This window comes from Aspergillus novofumigatus (assembly GCF_002847465.1).
Source record: "Aspergillus novofumigatus IBT 16806 chromosome Unknown P174scaffold_7, whole genome shotgun sequence".
Classification (NCBI taxonomy): Eukaryota; Fungi; Ascomycota; class Eurotiomycetes; order Eurotiales; family Aspergillaceae; genus Aspergillus; species Aspergillus novofumigatus.
The window spans coordinates 1,614,557-1,637,964 of NW_020194280.1; the positions used below are offsets into that span (position 1 = coordinate 1,614,557).

Here is a 23,408-nt window from a genome sequence, read left to right on the forward strand (position 1 = left end):
GCAAGATCGACGCCCACAATACTCTAGAAGGTTAATTGTGAGTTAATCGAGTCGACGGAGGAAGAGAAAGAAAGTGAAGCCCGGATGGGGCTGATGCTTGGTTGATAGATTTACTCGGAGTCTCTAAAACATATCCCTCAAGATTCAATAGTCTGGAAGATCTTTCTATCGGCCATTATTAAAGCATAATGACTTGCCATGTGCGCGAGACCAACTGTTCGGATCAGCGCTGGGCTCGACTGTCGCTAATTTTCTGGCTACTGTTAAAACGTCCATGTGGGAGAAAGGGGAAAAAGCAACTTGGAGAGTTGATCGTGCTCGAGCTCCAGCACGCGTTTACCACATGCTTTTTCCTTATGGAATGATATGCAGACGCAGATATGATTAGTGAAGACCATTCTTTATTGCCATTTTATCTACGGGTATCTGCAGCAGAACATGGCTGCACATTCAATTAATAAAAATATCTAATTGCGCCAGAGTGGAGTAGTGAGATCTACAGTCAGTTTATGTTCGACATGGTTTGTTGAACAAAAGAGGAAGGCATTCAAGAGCGATGAATAATAGCCGAAATTGGAGCAGTCTTTTAGCGTAAGGTAAACTGTTATAATTTGATAATATTATTGGTTTAGTTCTGTATTACTTTCTTCGATATTCAGACCCCTTCCCCTCACTCGGCCTGCCTCGTACTCATTCAATTGTACCCCAAGTTGAGAAGTTATGTTCATCATCATCGTCAATCGCTCTATCGACCCAGGAACAGTCCTCTTCACTAAGATCTGACGATCTCGCTATCCCAGAAAATGGCCTCCAACAGGGCAAGCAGCGCACCTGCGCCTCCCTCCGTGATTCCATTGATTATCAACGGCAAGGAGGAAGTCACCCCTACAAAATTTGACGTGATCAGCCCCTACACCAACAAACCCTGCTGGGCTACAGCCAGTGCCACCCCCCAAGATGCCGTACGCGCGGTCGAAGCCGCCGAGGCCGCTTTCCCAGCATGGTCGCAGACAAAACCGACCGTTCGCAGAGACATCCTGCTTAAGGCAGCGGATATACTGGAGAGTCGCCTTGTCCAGAACGCCGAGTATATGCGCACCGAGATGGGCGCTGATGTCGGCGCATCGCAGTTCTTCATCGTCCCGCTGGGTATTCGCATGCTGAGGGAAATTGCTGGGCGCATCACTTCGATTTGCGGAAGTGTACCGGTTGTAGAGGAGGACGGGCAGAGTGCAATCATTTATAAGGAGCCTATGGGCGTGATTCTGGGAATTGTTCCATGGTAGGTTGGCACACAGCACCATTGGGTGCTGATAGTTTGTGATGGCTGCATTCCGAGCCCGTGCTAACCTTGCTCGACAAAGGAACGCGCCGTATGTATTCGGCATTCGGTCCGCAGCTTGCGCTCTCGCTGCCGGTAACACCACCGTTCTGAAATCGTCTGAACTTTCCCCGTGTTCATACTGGGCAATCGCACGTGCGTTTTCAGATGCCGGCCTGCCTGCGGGCTGCTTCAACCTCATATCGTGCCGTCCTCAAGACGCCCCCGAAGTTGTCAATGCTATGATCGAGCACCCCGCCGTGCGAAAGGTCAACTTCACCGGTAGCACGGCTGTGGGTCGCAAGATCGCTCGCGCATGTGGCCAGAACCTGAAACCCTGTTTGATGGAACTGGGAGGAAAGAATAGCGCTATTGTCTGTGAAGATGCGAACATTGAAACCGCTGTCAAGGCGGTTTTGGCGGGCGCGTTCTTGAACGTATGAAACCCTCACGACTACCTCATACGTTTTGCACTCATAAGCTAACACTCCTGGTTTAGTCTGGCCAGATTTGCATGTCCACAGACAGAATTCTCGTTCACTCGTCCATTGCGCTGGCGTTCATGGATGCGTTGAAGAAAGCCCTCGGATCGGATCTCGACCCTTCTGCCCCGCCTCCCACATTGGTCAATGTTGCCTCTAAGTCGCGGGTGGAAGGCATGATTGACAGGGCTCTCGAATCAGGCGCTCACCTCATCCACGGGTCAGTCGACAAGACAGTGGGAGAATCAGGTGTGCGCATGGCACCGGTACTTCTTGGGGGCGTGAAAGAAGACATGGAGGTATGGCAGGAAGAAGCCTTTGCTTCGCTGGCAGCATGCATGGTGGTCAACAGCGACGAGGAAGCCATTCGCATCGCCAACAGCAGTGGCTACGGATTGTCCGCGGCCGTTTTCACCGAGGATCTCAGGAAGGGGTTGGCGATTGCCAAGAAGATACAATCTGGGTCAGTATTTTCGGTATCATGTCAGTCCATCTACAATACTGATAGATTGCAGTGCTGTACACATCAACAGTATGACTATCCATGACGAACCTGTCCTACCGCACGGCGGTGTGAAGAACAGTGGATGGGGCCGATTCAACGCTGCTCAGGGGTTGGAAGAGTTCCTTGTCACCAAGAGCGTGACATGGATGGATTGATATGATATGATGTGCATACCCGCTTTGTATGAGGATACCATCTAGATCTGGAATCTAGGTTGCGTTTTGACTCTTCAGCTACCCATCATCCGATGTACCTTCGGTAATCTACTGGCGTAAATTCTATAGATCACCGAACAGCAAACCGGATCTCCAAGTCGAGTCCTGCCCGACATACCCACTTCAGGTTTATCGGCCGAATCAAGGTTCACTTCTTGCAAGCCGAATTCTTTGATATCCGAGCAAGCTGTTGCAAATCTGGAAACCCGGCCAAATTTTCCCGAGACTGTCTTTCCTTTCCACAATCCCCAACACAACTTAGTGGCTCGGGAGAAGTAACACCGAGAGCAGATCGACAAGTACCCTTCTCGACTAATCGCCATATATCGCGAAATCGCATCAATACTTATGCTCATCATAATAGACAGACGATGTAATATACGCAGAAATAAGCTGCTAAAGCATCCAAGTACCTAGTTCTACGTCTTGTTCGCAACTCTCAGATTCAATGGATCGGCTGTTGGATCCCCAAAACAGCAACTTCAATAGGCGACATGATTATGTCAGAAACTCTTGCCGGCTATTGATGGTCGCCAGTATGAGGTCATTGCTTGCCGTAAAGGGAAAATAGATTGCCGACGCACATGCACGCGACCAATTGCCGATGTGTACTGTGAGTACCCCGGAATGGGGGTCTGATGAGCGAGGAAGTGTTGAGCTCAATATCGTGGGGAAATGATTATTGTGTATTTTTCAAGATAAGGTAGATGGAATGTATATGAATTGAATGGACCAAAGCTGGGGTTAATGAGCTCTGATATCATACCATATTGGAGAGGTGCCGTCTCGGTCCGAGGTACAACAATATGAGCTTTGCTCGGCCATCATTTGGCTGATGCTGCACCTTGCAGTTTAAATAGCGGATGCAATGGTCTGACACTTTTCAAGGATATGATATGATGGACTCCGCCGTAGTAGTAGGACTGATACTAGGGAAAAGCAAGGGAGTAATATACTTTGTCCTGAATCCTCAGCTCAGATATTGTTCTCCACGTACCTCTCTCGGTCCTTTGGTAGAAGTCCAGTTATTGCACCTGACCATTTACATAGCTCGAATTATCAAGCGCATTATCAGGCTAAAATTCTTAGCAATTACTTTAAACGTGTCTTCTCCGTGTATGAATGGAAAAGACCGAAGACATGACGACAGCTGACTTGGGTTCTTGAAGAGCATGTGAAAATCCCCTGGGGTAGGCTGATGCGGAGAAACAGCACCTGGTCCTGGTGACTGTGGGTGATGATTACATGGCATTTTCCCCTAACCCAATGCCAATAATTGAGGCATAGATTACTTTGAGAGCACTGAGTTTCTCTCGCATGTGATGGACATTGACAGGGATGAGGAGGACTGTCTGTTTGAGTATTGAATCCAGTTCTTCTGTATGTTTTCGTGCTGTATCTAGATTCCTCAGCTGTTCATCTAGAGATGTCAATGTCAGTTCAACAGATATCCACTACTAGCAACACAAATGGACAAACCAGAATCACCGTAATTGAACATTACTCTTGAAGAGACCCATTCTCATATCCATCACCACCACACTACCAAGCGTCCTCGGTCGGAATCCAAGAGTGCTGGCCCACTGTATCCGCAGTTACCATACAGTCTGTGCCTCGGCCGAATAACAGCCAATGTGCTGTCGGCTTCTGAATCGTCTCTCCCCCGGATCCTGCCCACTTCCCTCCAGCGCCATTCTCCCCTTCATACTTTAAGTTCTTTCTCCCCATCTTCTGATTTCCCCTTTCCCCATCCTTAACCTTCTCCTTGTTGTTTTTTTCTTCCCTACATTTTTCTTATACACATAAAGATGGCCACTCCTCCTAGAGTCATCGTCGTTGGTGGTGGATGTGAGTGATAGCTTTCCCCGCATTATTAGATTGGCCCGGGCTCTCTTGCTGACCATTGTCTCGTCTCTCAGTGTCCGGCCTGAGTGCCGCCCACACCGTCTATCTGAACGGAGGCAATGTCCTCGTCCTTGACAAGCAGGGTAAGTGTTCCGTTGAATTCGTATTCAACGTCGCAAATTCATTACAAGAAGCTAACTTAATCAGCTTTCTTCGGTGGCAACTCCACCAAGGCCACTTCCGGTATCAACGGTGCCCTCACCCGCACGCAGGTCGAACTGGGCATTCAGGACAGCGTCAAGACTTTCTACGAAGATACCCTTAAATCCGCCAGAGACAAGGCTCGTCCAGAGCTGATCAAGGTCCTTACATACAAGTCCGCTGCTGCGGTCGAATGGCTGCAGGATGTTTTCAACCTCGACCTCACTCTCGTTTCTCGTCTTGGGTGAGTGAAATAATTGCGTTGAATTTGCCATCTTTTGCGATCTCTTTATCTGTTCAGGTGCTAATTCCGTAAAGTGGTCACTCCCAGCCCCGCACACACCGTGGTCACGATGCCAAGTTCCCCGGCATGGCCATCACATACGCTCTCATGCAGCGGTTAGAAGAGCTCAGCGAGAAGGAGCCTGAACGCGTACAAATCGTCAAGAAGGCTCGTGTCACCAAGGTCAACAAGTCTGGCGACACAGTCACCGGTGTCACCTACGAGCTGAACGGCCAGACCAAGACCGCAGACGGAGTCGTCATCTTGGCTACTGGTGGTTACGCTGCCGACTTTGGCGACGGCTCTCTCCTGAAACAACACCGTCCCGACACCTTCGGTCTGTCCAGCACCAACGGCACTCACGCCACCGGTGATGGTCAGAAGATGCTGATGGCTATCGGCGCCAACGGTATTGACATGGACAAGGTTCAGGTGCACCCTACCGGTCTAGTTGACCCTAAGGATCCCACCGCCAAGTTCAAGTTCCTTGCTGCTGAGGCTCTCCGTGGTGAGGGTGGTCTTCTGCTCAACTCGGACGGACAGCGCTTCTCTGACGAGCTGGGCCACCGTGACTACGTCTCGGGCCAGATGTGGAAGGAGAAGGAGAAGGGCAAGTGGCCCATCCGCCTGGTCCTCAACAGCAAGGCCTCTAATGTTCTGGACTTCCACACTCGTCACTACTCCGGCCGTGGTCTGATGAAGAAGATGACCGGCAAGGAGTTGGCCAAGGAGATCGGCTGTGGCGAGGCTGCTCTCAAGAAGACGTTCGATGAGTACAACCTCATCGCCGAGGGCAAGAAGAAGGACCCGTGGGGCAAGCGCTTCTTCCACAACCTGCCCTTTGACATCAACGATGAGTTCCATGTCGCCCTCATGGAGCCCGTGTTGCACTTCACCATGGGTGGTATCGAGATCAACGAGCACGCTGAGGTCCTCAACTCCGAGAAAAAGCCTTTCGATGGTCTCTACGCTTGCGGTGAGCTTGCAGGTGGTGTCCACGGTGCCAACCGTCTTGGTGGTTCTTCTCTGCTGGGCTGCGTTGTCTACGGTCGTGTTGCTGGTGATAGCGCCAGCCAGTACCTGTTCAAGAAGCTGACTTCCGGCTCCTCCACTGCCCAGCAGCGTCTGGGCCAAATCTCTTTGCACATCGATCCTTCCACTCCCGGCAAGATCTCCGTCGAGTGGAACGGTGCCGCTGCCAGCGGCGCTGGCGGTGCTCAGGTGACTGCTGCCCCTGAGGCTGTCCAGACTGGCGGTCAGGGTGCCCCGCCTCCGCTGCCGAGGCCTCGAAGCCCAACGACATCTCCAACTTCAAGATTCCCGAGAAAGAGTACACCATGGAGGAGGTTGCCAAGCACAACAAGAAGGATGACCTCTGGATCGTTGTCAAGGGTGTTGTCCTGGACGTGACCAACTGGCTTGATGAGCACCCCGGTGGTGCCAACGCCCTGTACAACTTCATGGGTCGTGATGCTACGGAAGGTATGATATCCCCATCATCTAACCATCAGGTAATCATGCTAACAATTCTTCCAAGAATTCGCTATGCTTCATGACGATGAAGTCATCCCCAAGTACGCTGCCCAGATCGTCATCGGTCGGGTCAAGGGCCAGACCCCCAGCCTGGAGTTCTAAGTGCGTGATATAGAGGTGGACATGAGACATATATTTGAGTACAGGGAAAGACAAAAACCCATGCCGCGACCGTTGTGAACTTCTGATACATACCCCTTTTGATTTTTTTGACGTCCTGTTGGTACTATACTTTTTTGTGATGAGATGCAGGGATGATGTCACCTGATGCTTATACGATTAACTTATCAGTCTGTAAGATACAATTCAAATATCTTCAAGGTTCATTTCCAGTTGTACATCAGTGAGAGCTTTCTTTACGCTTGGTGAGCATTACTCCGCCCAAATAGTGCGAGTATTGATACATCAGCGTCGGTAAATATTGTACAATGTAGATCCAAGCCTAATATCATGGCCAGCGTTCCCAGTGAAACAAAGTAAGACTCCGTCTGACATATATATCAGGTCTGCATATGTCTCAGAATCATCTTCAATCGTCTAACGGCGGGCCCATCCTCCACGGGAGCGCCCTGCTCCTTACGCGCCTCCATTTCCTTCGCCGCCGCCTCCAGTGTCGGTCGCAGGTATCCCCAGACTTCATCATGGTATTGCTCCTCGACAGCGATCCACTCTGCTGCACCCGGTAGACCCATCAGGACGGCATCTCGCAGCGCCGTGGCGTCCGTATCCTGCGCAGCTGGAACGCTATCAAGCACTGACTCGATGTCCGGGACGAGACTGAAGGACGTGAGTCTGTGTGTCTGCGAGAGCGGTTCTGTAGCCGGCGTCGGCGTTGAGGTCTCGAGCGTGGCGTGGCGGCGGAAGGACTCTATCATTTTGATCTCTGATGGTGTCAGTTGTGGGGGGAGGAGCTCCGTCTCGACTGGTTCGAAGGGCTCTTCGGCGGTGGACGGGAACTCGGGGTCGAAGGACGCATCTGAGAGGAGGGAGACGACGGCTTCGCCGTCGGAAGCGAGAGTGGTAGCGGACGTGGGGAGGGCGTTTTGCCAGGCGGTGTTCAGGCCCGAGGATGAGGATGAGGGGTCGATATTTGGGAAAGGAGAGGGTGTTTTGCTTGCTTTGCCTTTGCCTTTCCCTGTATCTAATTCTGTTGATGGGGAGAAGTCGATGTTGCTGTATACTTGGCTTTCGTCGTACGTGCGCTGAAATTCATCCTCGGTGAGGGGCGGGAGCTCGAATGAACCCTGTTGACCCGTCGACGATGACCGGAATGACGCCGCAGGGTGATTGGCCGAAGCTCGATCCGACGAAGTAGGGGTCGCGGTCTCTCTGTACTGTTCTGCTGCTGCTAGGGCGGAGGGCGATGCCGAGGAGGACGGTCCGGCTTTGCTGCCGCTTCCCAACACCTGCGCTGCGTCTGCGGATGAGCCAGCTGCATTAAAAGCACTCCTTGCCAGACCCGCTGCAGAGTTCTGGATGCGACTGGCAAGAGACGGAGTGTTTTGACTCTCTGGGTCACTCTTGCGAGAGTCGGCCTGTTGTTTGGGGTCGTTGGGGGATTTCTCGCCAGTGCCCCGCTTCGCGCTGTTGTCGGACATGGTCAATGGCGGGGATTATCTGTGCGACACTCCGTGCACATTTAAGGGGTTGCTAACGGACGCACGACGGAAATTAAATCCTGGTTAAAATGAAATCAGTTGAGCAAAGAATATCAACAGATGATTGTCAAGCAGAGGAGTAACAGTGATGGCAATCGATCGCCTATGTTTCGGCACGCAGTTTGTCAATGTTCGGCTTAATGGAGTCGGAATGTACAGGTAGACATGTGACGAGCCTCAGGCCATCATTTCACGAAGACTGGAAGGTTAGTAGTCTCGAAGGGAGTGATAATATACGACAGTGGCATTTGTAAAAGACGAGTTTGTGATAGTATGGCTTCATCGATGACAGTCGTCTTTAAGTGTCCTGAATAGGCTGAGGTTCAAAATCGCCATATGGGATCATCGCATTGCCATGTGGGCTGGAACACAGGGTTTATGACATTAGGAAGAAACAGACAAGCTCTTTTTAGAGCTTCAGGAATGAAAGCTGTTCCTGAAAAATAAGATCAGAAAATGACGCTAGGTTGAATGACCGCCTCCGTGAATATCGAATCCAGCCATGGTCCAGACAAAAACAAAGAGGATACAGAGTTACAACGACCGAGTGGTTGATGTCAGCGTAGTTGGGCGTCTCTTCGTCGCTGTAAACCAGCAGTTTGCCCGCGTCTCCACCGCCGCCTCACCTCAACACCTTGACTAAGGTACTCTCCTACTGTCGTGTCTCTCTCTCTCTCTCTCTGTCGGAACTGACCTAATCGTTCTACCTAACCTAACCTAACTCTTCCCCTCCCACTCACCGGCTTTCTTGCTTCCCAAGCTTCTCCAACAGACTATCTTGTCTGTTGTTGCTTGCTCTTTTCGATATCCTCTCCTCTTCATCTCTTCCTCGGAAAATCAATTAAAACAAGGCAAAAAAGGGCTGACTGCATCTAATACACCGAATTTTTTGCTCCACCCACCCCTCTTCCGGACCTCAATCAGCCCAGGCTGTCAATCATTTGTCGTCTTCAGCCTGCAAAAAGTCACCTACATACGAACAAGGGTCTCTCTGCCTTACTAAATCCTGTCTGACGTCGCAATCCTCCCGCACTTTCCTCCCCTCGCCCTTCTATATCTACTGATAGAACCAGTCTAAACCCGTCTCGCTCCTCATTGATTTCCCCACTCGAGGCTCGCTTCTCCATCGGACCTGGTCGTCATAGCCGCTCTCATTCCTGGCCGAACAACAAGAGCAAAATAGAACCAAGAAAAAAAAATATCAACATCCTTTCCTGAACCACTACGTCGGATCCCATCTGTCACGTTCCCATCGAGCATCGTTATCAAGATCCTGAGTCCAGGATTATAGATCTCTTTTATCACGGATCCGTCAACTACCCTAGTCAAGGGTGGTATCTGAAGGAAAATGGTAGACCGGGAGCCAGGTACACCTACCTGGAAGTTTACACAGTGAGTCCCCAGCGCATAGATCTTTCGTCACAGTGGGCTCCATGGTCTAAGATCAATCAACTATTGCATCCTTCGTGTCCAATGGTGCTCGAGAAGGGGTATCTGGACGGGAAGGATGGGTTCTGCCGATGTCCCCGTGTCCACCTAGGCTCATGCGTTCCTTTGGCAGAGCAAGCCACTGACTATTTTGATATAGATGCTTTGGTGACAAAGGCGATGTGGAAGATATCACAGAAGGTATGATAAGGATCTTATATCGTGCACTCGATTACCACAGGTACTCGATCACGACGACAGTTTGGAAGCGCAATGACATGAACAACCGAAGCCTAACAATGTCACAGCGGATATTATCTCGACTGTCGAGTTCGACCACACCGGTAACTATCTGGCCACGGGAGACAAGGGCGGGAGAGTAGTGCTGTTTGAGCGGAACGAAACGGTAGCTACGACCCTTTCTTACTACAGCGATGCACAAGGTTCTAATGATCAACCAGAAAAAAACCTGCGAGTATAAGTTTCACACCGAATTTCAGTCGCACGAGCCGGAATTCGATTACCTAAAATCACTAGAGATCGAAGAGAAGATCAACAAGATAAAGTGGTGTAGACGACAAAACGCTTCCCATTTCCTCCTTTCGACGAATGACAAAACAATAAAACTGTGGAAGGTGTTTGACAAGTCGCTGAAGGTGGTAGCGGAGAACAACTTATCGAACGAGCTTACACCCGCGGGTGCTATTGGTGGTGGAGGGGCGCCGCGCGCGCCCCGTTTATCCTTCAAGGATGCGTCAGCTCTGAAGCTTCCACGGATGACACATCATGATACGGTCGTTGCTGCTGTCCCTCGGAGGACATATGCAAATGCACACGCATATCACATCAACAGCATCTCTGTGAACAGCGATGGGGAGACTTTCATCAGCAGCGACGACCTTCGGGTCAACCTATGGAACCTTAACATTCAAGACCAGAGCTTCAACATTGTCGATATCAAACCTGCAAACATGGAAGAGCTGACAGAGGTCATCACGGCTGCTGAGTTCCATCCCACTAGCTGCAATTGGTTCATGTACGCCAGCTCGAAAGGCACAATCAAGCTCGCCGACATGCGGCAGCGAGCGTTGTGCGATGAGCATTCAAAACGTATGTGGTCCACGCTCGCTATGAAATTCATGAAACCCCCTTGACTAACCTACTTTCCATGACAGTCTTCGAACAAGAAGAAGATGCCTCGTCTCGCTCCTTTTTCTCTGAAATCATCTCATCTATCTCGGACGTCCGTTTCTCGCACGACGGCCGATACATTGTGTCAAGAGATTACCTCACAGTCAAGATCTGGGATGTCAACATGGAGAGGCAACCAGTGAAGACCATTCCGATCCACGAGCATCTGCGGCCACGATTGTGTGACACATACGAGAACGACAGCATCTTTGATAAGTTTGAGGTGGTCTTCTCCGGTGATGCGGAGAACGTTATGACTGGAAGTTATAACAACAACTTTATGATCTACCCCACAGACCCTAGCAAGGAGACGGAGATCGTACTGCAAGCAGACAAGTCCGCCTTCAAGGCCAAGAAGGTTGGTGTCCCGACACCTATGAATAAGAACGGCAAGAAGAATGGGTCCAGGGCCGGCAGTCCTGCTGGTCCTGGCAGTCGGATGAAGAAGGAGACCGATGCGGATCAGATCGATTTCAACAAGAAGATTCTTCACATGAGCTGGCATCCCTATGAGGATAGCATTGCCATCGCTGCTACAAATAACGTGAGTATCCTTGCTCTATTTTCCCCTCCTGTTGTCGTTCCGGTGAATTTGCAAGAGGCTAATACTGTCGGAACAGCTGTTCGTCTTCTCCGCCTTGTAAGACTATTGACCGTATAGGTTTATATCAAAATTGGATGGTCGGGTCAGAAAATGAGACTTTAGGCAATCCTTTTGAGCAAAGTATGGTGCAGAAGAAAAGAGGTTACTAGCAGCGTCCGCAGTTCCAAAATCCAAGTTGCCAGTTCCAAATTCAGAATCTTTTTCCTAGCTTTCGGTTGGAGTGGTATGTGGTCTCTCTTTGGATGATTGATGCTTGCGGGCGTTTTGGTGCGAGGTTTAATAGAGAAAGAAGACGAGAAGCAGTCGGTGGTGACCCGTTTCCCTTTTCTCCCATAACACAACCTCTGCTCATTACGTCGTTTGCGCCCTTTGCGTGTCTTCATGGGCGAGGAGGCATATATGCCTTACACTTGATGTATCGCTGATCCGCAGCTCAAATATGCTGGCTGCGTCAGGAGTGACAAATATGACCATTCAGTCGGAATGTGAGTACAAACTTCTATCTAGTGTAATAGATGAATCATGGAGATAATTTGGTCTTTTCTTGATGAAATCCTGTGCTAGAAGCACTTCGTTTTGTAATACTTTGTCGGTTGGTCTTTCAGGGATTACAATCATAATCTACCCATATATATCGGCAGCCAACCTTTACTGTTGTAAATTAAAGCTATATATCAAGCATAGTTATCCCAATTCTGAAAAGCAATGGTAATAAAGTCAATAAGACAACAACCTTACTTCAGTGACTGCCGCACTCTATGGAGTAGTAGTCTATGTCTAGTTTGTAGAGTGTCTTTAGAGTGCTCACCGAATCCTGCCGGTCAATGACGTCGAAAGCCCTGAGTGACACTTTTAGCGCCAAGGGGGCAGAAAAAGCCCACAGAGAAAGATGAAAGTTTGTCAAACAGTCAAACACAAAGAGGGAAAAAGGGTAAAGGGCAGAATAATCCACCAATCAGCCAATCAGACGGTGATCGCAAAGCTCGGAAAAGCTTCGTCCCGGGCCATGCACTATGGACGAAAGGGGTTAGCGTCCTGAAAGCCTCCGCCTTGTCTCTTGGAGACCAGCCGTGGTCCGTCGCGCGCAAACCATCATCCCCAACTGATCTACTGCTTGTGTTGGCTGAGGCTGTCTTTTTAGTCTGCTAACTCGTTGCCCTTGCTTCTTTGCTCATACTTCTACTTCTCTTCCAATCTGAGTCTTTTTACCTCTGTGTTAATCTTGTCTGTGGTAACCCAAACTCTGCAGCACAGTGATGGCTTTGTGAAATGACCAGGAGCAAGAACACTCGAGAGTGCAAAAAAGAAGAACCGATCTAGAGCTTTGGCTAAAGTCTCTCTACCGTTTTCTTGCCCTCTTCCCGATTCAAACCTAATACTCCTCCTGTAATTCGGAGCAGGACTCTGTTATTTGCATTCTGTTCATGCAGAGATCATGAACTCTTCTGGCAGTGATAACTGGCACCCTGCCGGTGGCCCTCCTTCGCACCCTGGGATGGACCAGATGAGCCAACAACCTCGTCCTTTGGGTTCTTTTAGGTATTTTACTCTACCGAGGATTTACAATTCGCAGAGACCTTGTCGTCGCTGACTCTTCTTTTGAACTTGCAGCCAGAACCCCCCGCCTCAGCAGGGCCCGTCTTCACAACCCACCGGTCCAGTCCTTCCGCCTCCTGCTGGTTAGAATACACCCCACATGCTATCTTATGCTTAGATCGAGGCTTGGATTGTTAGTTGACCATTTGCTGCTCCAGGTCCTTATCATCCCGCGAACCAGAACCCCGGTCATTCCCTCCCCGGGCTAGCGGAGTTGAGTCAGGGTCACGGTGGCCCTCATCAACCCGCATATGGCCAGCACCCTGGAGCTCCGTCGCACGCTACAGGACACTCGTTACCGGGTATCGGTCAGACAATGCAACACCCTTCTCCACAGTCCCTCAACCGAGAGCGCGAGCGAGATTCAAGAGAACGTGAGTTGATCGAAAGACAGCGGCAACAGGAGGAAATGGTCCATAGAGAACGTGAACAGCGTGAGCGCGAACGCGAGCAGCTGGAACGCCAGCAACTCGAGCGTCAACGTGAGCAACAGCATCACCCGGTGCAGAGTCATACTGGGTCGATTCCCCTGCATCAACCAGTGGCGTCGAAAGTGCCAAATTCCATTCACGGGCCCAATGGGCTCTTGTCTAATCTGGGGTCAAATCCTCCAAACGGCCCTCAAGGCGCTATGCAGCCGTCTGGGGCCCCCGGTGGTCTCTACGGCTCGCAAATGCAGCATGGGGAGGGCACTCCAAGGGCGTATATGCAGCACCCGGCCGGCCCACCTGGACAACCCATGATGTTCAACGGCTCGGGTGGCCCAATTCCTGGTAACGTTGCAGCTCTCGCGCAGGGACAGCAACCCATCCTAAATGTGCGTACGCGTTTTTCTTTGCTTTTCTTGATCTATTTTCCCTTGCACATCTGGTTCCTCGACGGAGCCTCGGCGTACGCAAGTTAGCACTGCAAGCACCGTTTTCTTGCCTTAATTGCATCTCGTTCGGAAGCTCTTCATACTAACAACCTCATCAGGATGCGCTTAGCTATTTGGACCAGGTCAAGGTTCGTTTTGTGGACCAACCTGACGTTTACAATCGCTTTCTCGACATAATGAAAGATTTCAAGAGCCAAGCGTAAGGGTTCTGTTCCATTCGAATGTTCTTAGCTGACCCAAGGCAGGATTGATACTCCGGGAGTCATTCAGCGCGTCTCCACCCTTTTCAATGGGCATCCCGCTTTGATCCAGGGATTCAACACGTTTCTGCCGCCAGGTTACCGCATTGAGTGTGGAACAGAGGACAATCCAGATGCGATCCGGGTGACCACCCCCTCAGGCACGAATACTTTGAGTATGCCCCGTCCCCGTCCTTCAATGGACCCTGCGGGAGACATGGGACCCGCTGGTGGCATGGGCTCACATGGACGTACTGACTACTACGATCAAGCGCGACCTGGTTGGCAACAGCAGCCCCAGGGTCAGCAACAACAACAAGGTAATCTTCCAGCCTCGTATTCCCCGGGTCTCGCATGATGGGCCCTGGCATGTTCGGGCAAGGCGCACAAGGTCAACCTCAAGATCATCACTTTGACTACCCAACCCAACAAGAGCAGCAAGCTGCAGCGGGTGCCGCAGCAATGGCTCACCAGCAAGACCAACGTGGTGTCTCGCAACTTCAAGGCGCCGCAGCCGCGTCCGCTGCGATGGGACGACCGGGAATGATGCAGGTGTCTCCTGCCTCTGCACAAGCCTCCGGTTTGAACCAGCCCATGAACAGTTTGGCTGGCATTGGTTCAGGTATGTTGCAGGGCACCCAGGCGGACTTGAACAAGCGCGGGCCAGTGGAGTTCAACCATGCAATCAGTTATGTGAACAAGATCAAGGTTGGTTGTTCCTTTTATATGGTGTCAAATGGCGAAAGAAATCCCACTAAAGCAATCCTTTTGGTAGAATCGCTTCGCCAGTGCACCTGAGATCTACAAGCAGTTTCTTGAAATCTTGCAGACATATCAACGCGAATCGAAGCCGATCCAGGATGTCTACGCTCAGGTAACCCAGTTGTTCAATACTGCACCAGATTTGCTGGAAGACTTCAAACAGTTTCTTCCCGAATCTGCAGCACACGCCAAGCAGCAAGCAGCTGCTCGTCAAGCTGAAGAGGCGATTCCCATCAGCAATGTGCGAGGAGAACCCGGCTATCCAAGCGCGGGCGGCCTACCGTCACAGACACCTGGTCGGGATATGAAAATGCCGCCCTTGGGGCAGTTTAATGTCAAGGACTCTGCCAAGGAAGGAAAGAAACGCAGGGGTGGTCCTAGCGCTCCCTCGACGATGACCTCGTCGATTTCTGGACCCTCCGCGGGCGCTGAGGCCGCTAGGGTGGCTGATACCCAGGCTGGTCGCCCTTCAGCCCTACAGACCAGCAACGCTAACAAGGTGAGCGAAATCTAATTCCGCGCCATTCACACGCTTGATCGCTTCTGCATTTCACAACCCGTACCTGACTCCCCTCTGGCCCTTTACTTTGCATCGTCGCTGCCTTGAATATCCTTTGCACGTTGCGTCACCCTTCCTCTCGGCTTTTCCCTCTGTTACAAGCCATGCACCTGAATGTGACAACTCACAAAATATGCAGAGAGCGAAGGTGCACCATACCAAGCCATCCCAAGCAGAGGTTCCTGCTGTTTCGCCGACCCTCATACCCGCTCTTCCTGAGCCCATACAGCCCACCCAGACGATGACGCCCAGCCAAGAAGAGTTTGCCTTCTTCGATCGAGTCAAAAAGTACATTGGGAACAAGTCGATGTTCAACGAGTTCCTCAAACTGTGTAACTTATACTCTACCGACCTCATTGACAGGAATGTCCTGATCAAGAAAGCCGCTGGGTATATTGGGTCGAATCCGGAGCTTATGGCCTGGTTTAAGCGTTTCATGCATATTGATGAACCCGAAGACAAGGTCATTGAGACGAAGCCCAAACAGGAGTCTGGTGTTGTGAACCTGTCGCACTGCCGTTCCCTTGGACCCAGCTACCGTCTCCTTCCGAAGCGTGAGCGCCAGAAGCCCTGCAGTGGCCGCGACCAACTGTGCTACAGTGTTCTGAATGATGAATGGGCGTCCCATCCCACTTGGGAGTCTGAAGACTCTGGCTTCGTGGCCCACCGCAAGAATCAGTTTGAAGATGCCTTGCACCGTATTGAAGAGGACCGACATGACTATGACCACCATATCGAGGCTTGTACTCGCACAATTCAGCTCATTGAACCGATTGTTCAACAATTCCTGGTCATGAGCGAGGCGGAACGAGCGGCCTTCAAACTCCCACCAGGTCTTGGCGGACAGAGTGAAGCTATTTATCAGCGTGTGATCAAGAAAGTATACGACCGACAGCGCGGAGCGCGAATCATCCGTGAAATGTTCGAGAGACCGTGCCACGTCCTTCCGATTGTGCTCTTCCGCTTGAAGCAGAAATGCGAAGAGTGGAAAGCCAGTCAGGTAAGTTATATCAGACAACCTACGTTGAGAGATCTCCCACTAACATTTTGGCGCAGCGTGAGTGGGATAAAGTCTGGCGGGAGCAAACGCAGAAAGCGTACTGGCGCAGTCTGGATCATCAAGCGATTGCCAGCAAAGCGACCGACAAGAAACTATTCGTGGCAAAGCATATCCAGAATGAGATTCAGAGCAAGTTTGAGGACGCCAGGGGGTTACGCAAGAGCGGATTCCAGATTCCCAGACATCAGTTCGAATTTGCCTTTGATGACCCGGCTGTCATTATCGACGCCACTCAGCTGCTGTTACTTTTCATTGACCGGAACTCTGCTGGATTCGGAGCCGATCCCTCAAAGGTCATGGCATTCATCAAAGACTTTGTGCCGATCTTCTATGGCATGGATCGAGACACTTTCCACATGTACATGAATGAGATCTCGAGTGACACTCCGTCCGGGGAAGACGGTGATGACGAAAGCTTGGCCGCTGAAGACGTCTCGACCTGGCGCAATCGGAGAGGCGTGAATGGAAAGAAGATGGATCTCCTCCGCGATGTCCTCGAGCGGCGCAGTGAAAAGGCCAATCGGTCGGACAAGGACCGCAGTACCCCGCCAGCCGTGATGGCACCCCGGATGCTGTTCTGGTCCCATCAACTCCCGTCCCCGAACCTGCTGAGGCATTTGACGTTGCGGAATTGAAGTGGATGGAACATCCTGGGCAAGGGAACTTCAATCTGCAGCGAGAATACGCGCTGAATGAATCCTACGTCAAGAAGGTTCATCATTTGTATGCCAATCTGAACATCTACTGCTTCTTCCGCACTTTCGAGATTCTGTATTCACGACTCTTGCGGATCAAGATGCACGAGAAGGACGCTCATGAGCATGTGCGCCGGGCGCTGATCCCCAAACCCGCCCGTGACCTCGGTCTCATTGACAAGCTTCCAACCGACTTCTTCTACGATTGCGACCCGAAGGCCAGTCTGTACCAACAGATTGTCCGCATGTGCGAGGAGGTCATCAAGGGCGACATGGATGCCTCGCACTTGGAGGAGACACTCCGCCGCTACTACTTGCGAAGCGGGTACCAGCTATACAATCTGGAAAAGATGTTTGCCGGAATCGCCAAGTTTGCTGGCTCCATCTTCAATGGCGACTCCAAGGATCGCAGTGCCGACATCATCAATCTCTTCTTCAAGGAGCGGGATCGGGAGGAGACGACACATAACCAGGAGATCCAGTACCGCAAGCAGGTTGAGAGGCTCGTCAAGGACGGCGATATCTATCGTATTACCTATGTAAGTGCTCCCTCGGTTGGTCCATCATTGCAGGTCCGAAGCTGACTGGACACTTTAGAACCCTCAAACTAAAAAGACCACCGTGCAACTGCTCACCCCAGAGGACGCAACCTTGGAGAATGAAGAGCTGAGCCGGGAAGCGCGCTGGTCGTACTACGTCTCTGCCTACACAATGCGTGATCCTACGGAAGGTGTTCCATTTTCGCAGATGCGCATGCCCTTCCTGAAGCGGAACCTGCCGCCCAAGCTTGAGCAAGAAGAGGAGTACAATCGCTACTATCGGCCGCTGGTCCATCAGGATGGCCTTATCATCCGGATCTGTGCCAACAGCTATCATATCCTATACGAACCTGGGAGCTGCGATTGGTGGTGGCGTCCCAAGGCTCCCTCAGAGGAGTCACCTGAAGACATCGCCAAGGAGGAGGCCGCTGTCAAGGAAAGACGACGCGATCGGTTCATGGAGAAGTTTGTCAACAACCCGAGCTGGGCGCAGGGGCTCAGCAAGGACCAAGTCGACGAGTCCAACCAACGGTTCCGCTCCTGGATCAAGGGCCCTGAACCTGAAACGGAGAAGGAGAAGGCCCCGGCGGGCGCGACGGAAGAGGCCGACTCCGAGAAGAAGGCTGAGAAGGAAGATGCCGAGATGCCTGACGCAGAATCCACAGCGCCCGAGTCCAAGGAGCAATGACCCAATCAATCAGCGCGGAAGGCGGATTCAAGCTGGCCAATTGTCCAGACTCCATCTATGATTTAATTTTGATGCTTTCTTCTCAACGCTTCGGTTGTTGTTGTTACATATTCTCATTTCACGATCACAGCAGTGCCGTTTCTACAAACTGTATGGTTAGCGAACAGACTGAACGGTTGCACAAGTGGGGGTTTTTTTTCTGTTTATCGTCGGGTCTTGTCTGGCGAGGCTTAACAGCTCAATGGCGAGATCCCGACTGGGATTGGTGTAGAGGGTCCTGGGATGGATGAAATATGATTGGTCTATCTATTTATTTATACTTGTACTTTAGGGAATCGGCATATCTGCCTAGCTTTTATGATTTGACAATGATTGATCTTGACGCATTTGCGATTTGTGTGCTTGCGGGGAATATATATCTACCTATACAAGGGTATAGACACCCTGATCATTTCTCGGCCCACCACAGTCCGGTCACGGAAATCCGGAGTGAGTCTGCAGTTGAGACAACTTTGGTCCTGATGGGTACCTGAAAATCTCTGGTCTGTCATCTGCGAGTGGAATAACCGAACACTGCCTTCAGGAGAACTCTTTCACTGAAAGGAAGCGTCGAAAGCTCCGTGTGGCCGAACATCCATAGCCGATACAGCCCGAGACTTGGCCGATGGGCGAGACCCGGACAAGGCTCGGAGTTGGCAGCTCCAGCATCAATCCGAGACAGTCAATAAGCTCAAGCATGGTCAGTTGGGAGGGTTACTTTATACTCGATTCGGAATCTGTTGATATATAATAGTTGATCTGAAATATCTCAGCATATCAGTCTTATCGTAGAAATCGCAGATGTTGCGTGGAAGAAGAGAGGAAACAACAAAAACGAGAAAAGGCCGAGAGTTTGCCGCGTGACGTCAGTATGAAAGATGCACCGGAAAAGAACAAACGAACATTTTGAGGCATTGGAGGGGATCTGGAGGGGAATCAAGAAAAGAGAAGAGAATCTGGGGTTGAGAAGGGAGAAGGTATCCCAGTCATGCCTAATTGAACGCTCTCTTTGCCTTGTTCTCTGGGGAAAATGTTGAGATCCAATGCTGTTGATCATGCTTGTACTCCGTAGTTCCTTAGTATAGGAGTCCATTCACCACTTTACCCAGCTAGCCTCAAGATAGTCTGGGACCATGACTATTAGTATTACTACTCCTGTTGCATAGAAAACCTCTACTTTCCTCCCCCGTAACCCGGACAGGAGGATTTCTCCACCTTGGGCAATCAATCACGCTGCCCGTGGGGAGTTCGTTTCCGCGGCGTACTTATTTCTATTCTTCGTTTCCTCCCCTCTCGTCATCCCATCCGCCTCTTCCTTCTTTTGTTTCCCCTTCTCTTCCCCCTCTGACAGCTCCTCTCCACTCTTTGCGCTCACTTTAAACCGCCCACCACACAATGGCTGCGTCCGCACTTTTGAAAAGCCGTGTGAGACGGCCTTCCTACCTCAAGAAGTTGGCCAAGGCTGAAGATCTCATCGATCTCTTCCCCCATGGATCATACATCGGCTGGTCCGGATTCACGGGTGTTGGCTACCCCAAGTAAGTTGACCTGTGGCATAGACATCAAGTATCGCAGCTGACGCATGATCGCTCTGCTCAGGAAAGTGCCTACTGCTCTCGCTGATCACGTCGAGAAGAACAACCTGCAGGGAAAGCTACAGTACACCTTGTTCGTTGGTGCCTCCTCCGGTGCCGAGACAGAGAACCGGTGGGCGCGACTGAACATGATTGAGCGGCGGAGTCCTCATCAGGTTGGCAAGGAGATTGCCAAGGGTATCAATAATGGCGAGATCAAGTTCTTTGATAAGCATCTGAGCATGTTTCCTTCGGACCTTGTCTATGTGAGAAGCCCCAAGACGGTAAAAGCCAGAGCGGTGCTAATTGTGACAGGGCTGGTACACGCTGAACAAGCCCAAGAACAGGCTCGACGTTGCTGTGATTGAGGCGTCGGCCATCACTGAGGATGGAGGCATCATTCCCGGTGCTTCCGTCGGTGCGTCCCCGGAACTGATCCAGATGGCCGACAAAATCGTCATTGAGGTCAACACGGCCAGTCCGTCGTTCGAGGGTCTGCACGATATCACCATGTCGGACGTTCCTCCTCGCCGGAAGCCGTACCTGATCATGCAGCCCGAGGACCGCATTGGAACCCCCACATCCCCGTCGACCCGGAGAAGGTCGTCGCCATTGTCGAGTCAGACTACCCGGATCAGACGCTGCCCAACGCTCCCGAGGACGCAACCTCACAGGCCATTGCCGGTAACCTGATCGAGTTCCTGAAGCACGAGGTCAAGCATGGCCGTCTGCCCCAGAACCTGCTCCCCATCCAGTCCGGTATTGGAAACATCGCCAATGCGGTCATTGGTGGCCTGAGCAAGGGCGGTGCCGACTTCACCAACCTGAAGGTTTGGACTGAGGTGCTGCAGGATTCCTTCCTGGATCTGTTTGACTCTGGAAACTTGGACTTTGCCACTGCCACCTCCATTCGGTTCTCCCCCGATGGATTCAAGCGGTTCTACGATAACTGGGAGCGCTATGCCGGCAAGCTGTTGCTGCGTTCTCAGCAGGTGTCCAACTCGCCCGAGATCATCCGCCGTATCGGATGCATCGGCATGAACACTCCCGTCGAGGTAGATATCTATGCCCATGCCAACAGCACCTGTGTCATGGGCTCTCGGATGCTGAATGGTCTGGGAGGATCTGCCGACTTCCTCCGCAACTCCAAGTACAGTATCATGCACACCCCCAGTACCCGTCCCAGCAAGATCGATCCTACCGGTGTCAGCTGCATTGTGCCTTTCTGCACTCACATTGATCAGACCGAGCACGATCTGGATGTTGTTGTGACTGAACAGGTAAGCTATTTTTTTTTTTTTTTTTTTTAAAAAAAACCGTCTATTGAACTCTATTTGACATTATCCAGGGTCTCGCCGACGTGCGTGGTCTGTCTCCTCGCGAACGTGCTCGTGTCATCATTAAGCAGTGCGCCCACCCCGACTACCAGCCCATTCTTACGGACTACATGGACCGGGCTGAATACGAGTGCCTGAAGAAGGGCATGGGTCACGAGCCCCATCTGCTCTTCCAGGCCTTCAAGATGCACCAGAATTTGCAGGAGAAGGGAACCATGAAGATCAGTGGCTGGGACTGATGCATTTGCCGACAGAACTAATTTACCATAAAATATATACACCATTATCATTAGATATGGCGTCACTGATGTCATTGAGGGAACTGGGTCATCTTGGGTTACGGAGTCTTGTTACTTGTATCATTTCTGTCTAGCGGTTAACTGTTCTTGTAGTGACCAACAATCAATTTTCTTCTACATGAATACGTTCTCTGTGCAGTCAGTCGGAGATAGGCAAGGGCAGGCGGAAATAATCATATTCAGCGCTACGGGAGTGAGATCGAGCATCCCTGCTGATTCAACATCATGCTTGGTAAGCAGTAAGGGTATCTTTGTCATGTTATAGAGTACGGAGTTACATAAAGCCATCATCATCAGCGATGGCCGTGCTGAATCTCAAGCAGACAGATCTCTCCAATTCACTCTCGGTCCAAGATAGCCAGCCCTACTTCCCACCTACATCAACAGTCCTAGTATCTACAAGATAATCTTCACCATGACAACCCCAACTCCAAACCTCGTCTCCATCAACAAGCTCTCCGGCACCCGCGTCCTCATCATCGGCGGCACCTCCGGCCTGGGGTTCGCCGTCGCCCGCGCCGCCCTCGAACACGGCGCCAGCGTCCTCGTCGCCAGCTCCCGCCCCGAAAAAGTCCAGTCCGCGCTCTCCCGCCTGCGCACCTTCTACCCAGACGAGCAATTCACGAGCAGAATAGCCGGCACAACAGTCGACCTAGGGGATGAGTCCACCCTCGAGGCGAACGTCCTCACTCTGCTGGATAAAGCAACGCAGCCTGATCTCTTCCCGTCTACAGCGGACACCTCCGGGAAAAGCGAAAAGGTCCTCCTAGACCACATCGTCTTCACAGCCGGCGACGCCCTCAAAATCCTCCCGCCGACAGACCCAACCCTCGACCCCGCATACATCCGCGCCCTCACCACCGTCCGGGTCCTGGGCGGCCTGATGCTCGCGAAGCACGTCCCGAGCTACATGGCGCAATCTGCGCGGTCGTCACTGACGCTAACGAGCGGGGCGGTGGCGGTGCGGCCGCCGCCGGGGTACAGTGTGGGAGCGATGCTTGGGAATGCGATCATCGGGCTTGGGCGCGGGTTAGCGGTTGATCTTGCGCCGGTGAGGGTGAATGTTGTTGCGCCGGGGGCGGTGCGGACGGAGCTGTTTGGGGGTTTGCCTGAGGAGGTGATTGAGGGGTTGAAGGGGAGGACGTTGACGGGGAATTGGGCCGGCCGGAGGATGTGGCGGAGGGGTATTTGGGGTTATGAAGGATGGGTTTGTGACAGGGGTGGTGGTGCAGTCGGATGGGGGATGAGCATCAAGGCTTGAGCTTGATTGAATGTTATTGCTTGTTTTTAATGTGGATGTAAGTAAGGAAAGACGGTAATGAATAGCTTGATGCTGATGCTAATATGCTGACGCTGACGCTGTACTGTACTAACGCTAAACTGATATCATAACATGACATAACTATAACAAAGACAAGCATCCCAGCTTATGAATCCGTCGGGGGACGATATGCTCCTCCCGTAAACCTGACCAGTTAGTCGTTGCATACTAAGGAACAAGAACAAAGGTCGAAGAAAGAAGGACATACCGACTCCACAGGAAACTAAACAGCCCCCTTGATTGATCCTGGCTGCGCTTGGCCCAGCCATGGTCGACATTATAGTGCTTCACATCTTGAAGGCCGGCAAAGAGCCCTCGTCCAGCCGTTGGGTGCTGCCCAGTCATCTGTTAGTCCCATGCCAAAGAGCAGATCTGAGTGACAGTGGAGTACATACGCGACGTTCCGCGCCAGAGCGAACCCAGAGATCAGCTCCATAGTCATTTTGGAGACGAGAGGATGAGGATTCGGTCATTTTGTCACGATGACTGCTTTGACTTTGGTTGATATGTGTATGCGCTGCTTGCTGCTTTCGCTGCGTAATTTCAATGCTTTTTCG

General features: G+C 51.5%; 8 protein-coding genes across 8 annotated transcripts; 6 read left to right on the plus strand and 2 right to left on the minus strand.

Annotated features, from left to right (window-relative positions):
• Positions 1-594: 594 nt before the first annotated feature.
• P174DRAFT_394997 (aldehyde dehydrogenase) lies at positions 595-2,463 on the plus strand (the record flags this gene model as incomplete). The annotated part of the gene is made up of 4 exons (XM_024823656.1): positions 595-1,282; positions 1,365-1,758; positions 1,821-2,266; positions 2,319-2,463. The coding sequence occupies exons 1-4, from the start codon at positions 804-806 to the stop codon at positions 2,461-2,463; spliced, it is 1,464 nt and encodes a 487-aa protein (XP_024679656.1). The 5' UTR covers positions 595-803.
• Positions 2,464-4,331: 1,868 nt separating this feature from the next.
• osm1 (putative fumarate reductase Osm1) lies at positions 4,332-6,487 on the plus strand (the record flags this gene model as incomplete). The annotated part of the gene is made up of 6 exons (XM_024825847.1): positions 4,332-4,371; positions 4,443-4,511; positions 4,576-4,813; positions 4,888-6,065; positions 6,101-6,334; positions 6,390-6,487. The coding sequence occupies 6 exons, from the start codon at positions 4,332-4,334 to the stop codon at positions 6,485-6,487; spliced, it is 1,857 nt and encodes a 618-aa protein (XP_024679657.1).
• Positions 6,488-6,885: 398 nt separating this feature from the next.
• P174DRAFT_376505 (uncharacterized protein) lies at positions 6,886-7,983 on the minus strand (the record flags this gene model as incomplete). Its single annotated transcript, XM_024822691.1, has 1 exon — positions 6,886-7,983. The coding sequence occupies one exon, from the start codon at positions 7,981-7,983 to the stop codon at positions 6,886-6,888; it is 1,098 nt and encodes a 365-aa protein (XP_024679658.1).
• A 1,408-nt stretch (positions 7,984-9,391) lies between these two features.
• P174DRAFT_423917 (protein phosphatase 2A regulatory subunit CDC55) lies at positions 9,392-11,306 on the plus strand (the record flags this gene model as incomplete). Its single annotated transcript, XM_024825158.1, has 6 exons — positions 9,392-9,435; positions 9,632-9,672; positions 9,780-9,877; positions 9,933-10,581; positions 10,647-11,206; positions 11,283-11,306. The coding sequence occupies 6 exons, from the start codon at positions 9,392-9,394 to the stop codon at positions 11,304-11,306; spliced, it is 1,416 nt and encodes a 471-aa protein (XP_024679659.1).
• Positions 11,307-12,374: 1,068 nt separating this feature from the next.
• On the plus strand, positions 12,375-18,672 carry P174DRAFT_444840 (transcriptional regulator SIN3). The gene is made up of 11 exons (XM_024828185.1): positions 12,375-12,805; positions 12,878-12,945; positions 13,021-13,679; positions 13,838-13,938; positions 13,985-14,325; positions 14,361-14,686; positions 14,754-15,239; positions 15,439-16,299; positions 16,356-16,882; positions 16,912-17,593; positions 17,652-18,672. The coding sequence occupies exons 1-11, from the start codon at positions 12,702-12,704 to the stop codon at positions 18,279-18,281; spliced, it is 4,785 nt and encodes a 1,594-aa protein (XP_024679660.1). The 5' UTR covers positions 12,375-12,701; the 3' UTR covers positions 18,282-18,672.
• A 1,137-nt stretch (positions 18,673-19,809) lies between these two features.
• Positions 19,810-21,573, plus strand: coaT (acetyl-CoA hydrolase ACH1; the record flags this gene model as incomplete). The annotated part of the gene is made up of 6 exons (XM_024828186.1): positions 19,810-19,858; positions 19,925-20,178; positions 20,210-20,359; positions 20,393-20,429; positions 20,450-21,174; positions 21,243-21,573. The coding sequence occupies 6 exons, from the start codon at positions 19,810-19,812 to the stop codon at positions 21,468-21,470; spliced, it is 1,443 nt and encodes a 480-aa protein (XP_024679661.1). The 3' UTR covers positions 21,471-21,573.
• Positions 21,574-21,779: 206 nt separating this feature from the next.
• On the plus strand, positions 21,780-22,936 carry P174DRAFT_444844 (oxidoreductase, short chain dehydrogenase/reductase family). Its single transcript, XM_024828187.1, has one exon. It carries the CDS (start codon positions 21,946-21,948, stop codon positions 22,789-22,791), a length of 846 nt encoding a protein of 281 aa, XP_024679662.1. The 5' UTR covers positions 21,780-21,945; the 3' UTR covers positions 22,792-22,936.
• A 13-nt stretch (positions 22,937-22,949) lies between these two features.
• On the minus strand, positions 22,950-23,227 carry P174DRAFT_444845 (uncharacterized protein). Its single transcript, XM_024828188.1, has 2 exons — positions 23,060-23,227; positions 22,950-22,997 (listed from the first exon to the last, which is right to left on the minus strand). The coding sequence occupies exons 1-2, from the start codon at positions 23,194-23,196 to the stop codon at positions 22,958-22,960; spliced, it is 177 nt and encodes a 58-aa protein (XP_024679663.1). The 5' UTR covers positions 23,197-23,227; the 3' UTR covers positions 22,950-22,957.
• Positions 23,228-23,408: the final 181 nt, after the last annotated feature.

Coding starts and splice junctions, on each gene's coding strand:
- P174DRAFT_444840 (XM_024828185.1), top strand. CDS start 12,702: ATGAACTCTTCTGGCAGTGATAACTGGCACCCTGCCGGTGGCCCTCCT. Junction 12,946..13,020: donor AGTCCTTCCGCCTCCTGCTG/GTTAGAATACAC, acceptor TTGCTGCTCCAG/GTCCTTATCATCCCGCGAAC. Junction 13,939..13,984: donor AAAGATTTCAAGAGCCAAGC/GTAAGGGTTCTG, acceptor GACCCAAGGCAG/GATTGATACTCCGGGAGTCA.
- P174DRAFT_444844 (XM_024828187.1), top strand. CDS start 21,946: ATGACAACCCCAACTCCAAACCTCGTCTCCATCAACAAGCTCTCCGGC.
- P174DRAFT_444845 (XM_024828188.1), bottom strand. CDS start 23,196: ATGACTGGGCAGCACCCAACGGCTGGACGAGGGCTCTTTGCCGGCCTT. Junction 22,998..23,059: donor TTTAGTTTCCTGTGGAGTCG/GTATGTCCTTCT, acceptor CTAACTGGTCAG/GTTTACGGGAGGAGCATATC.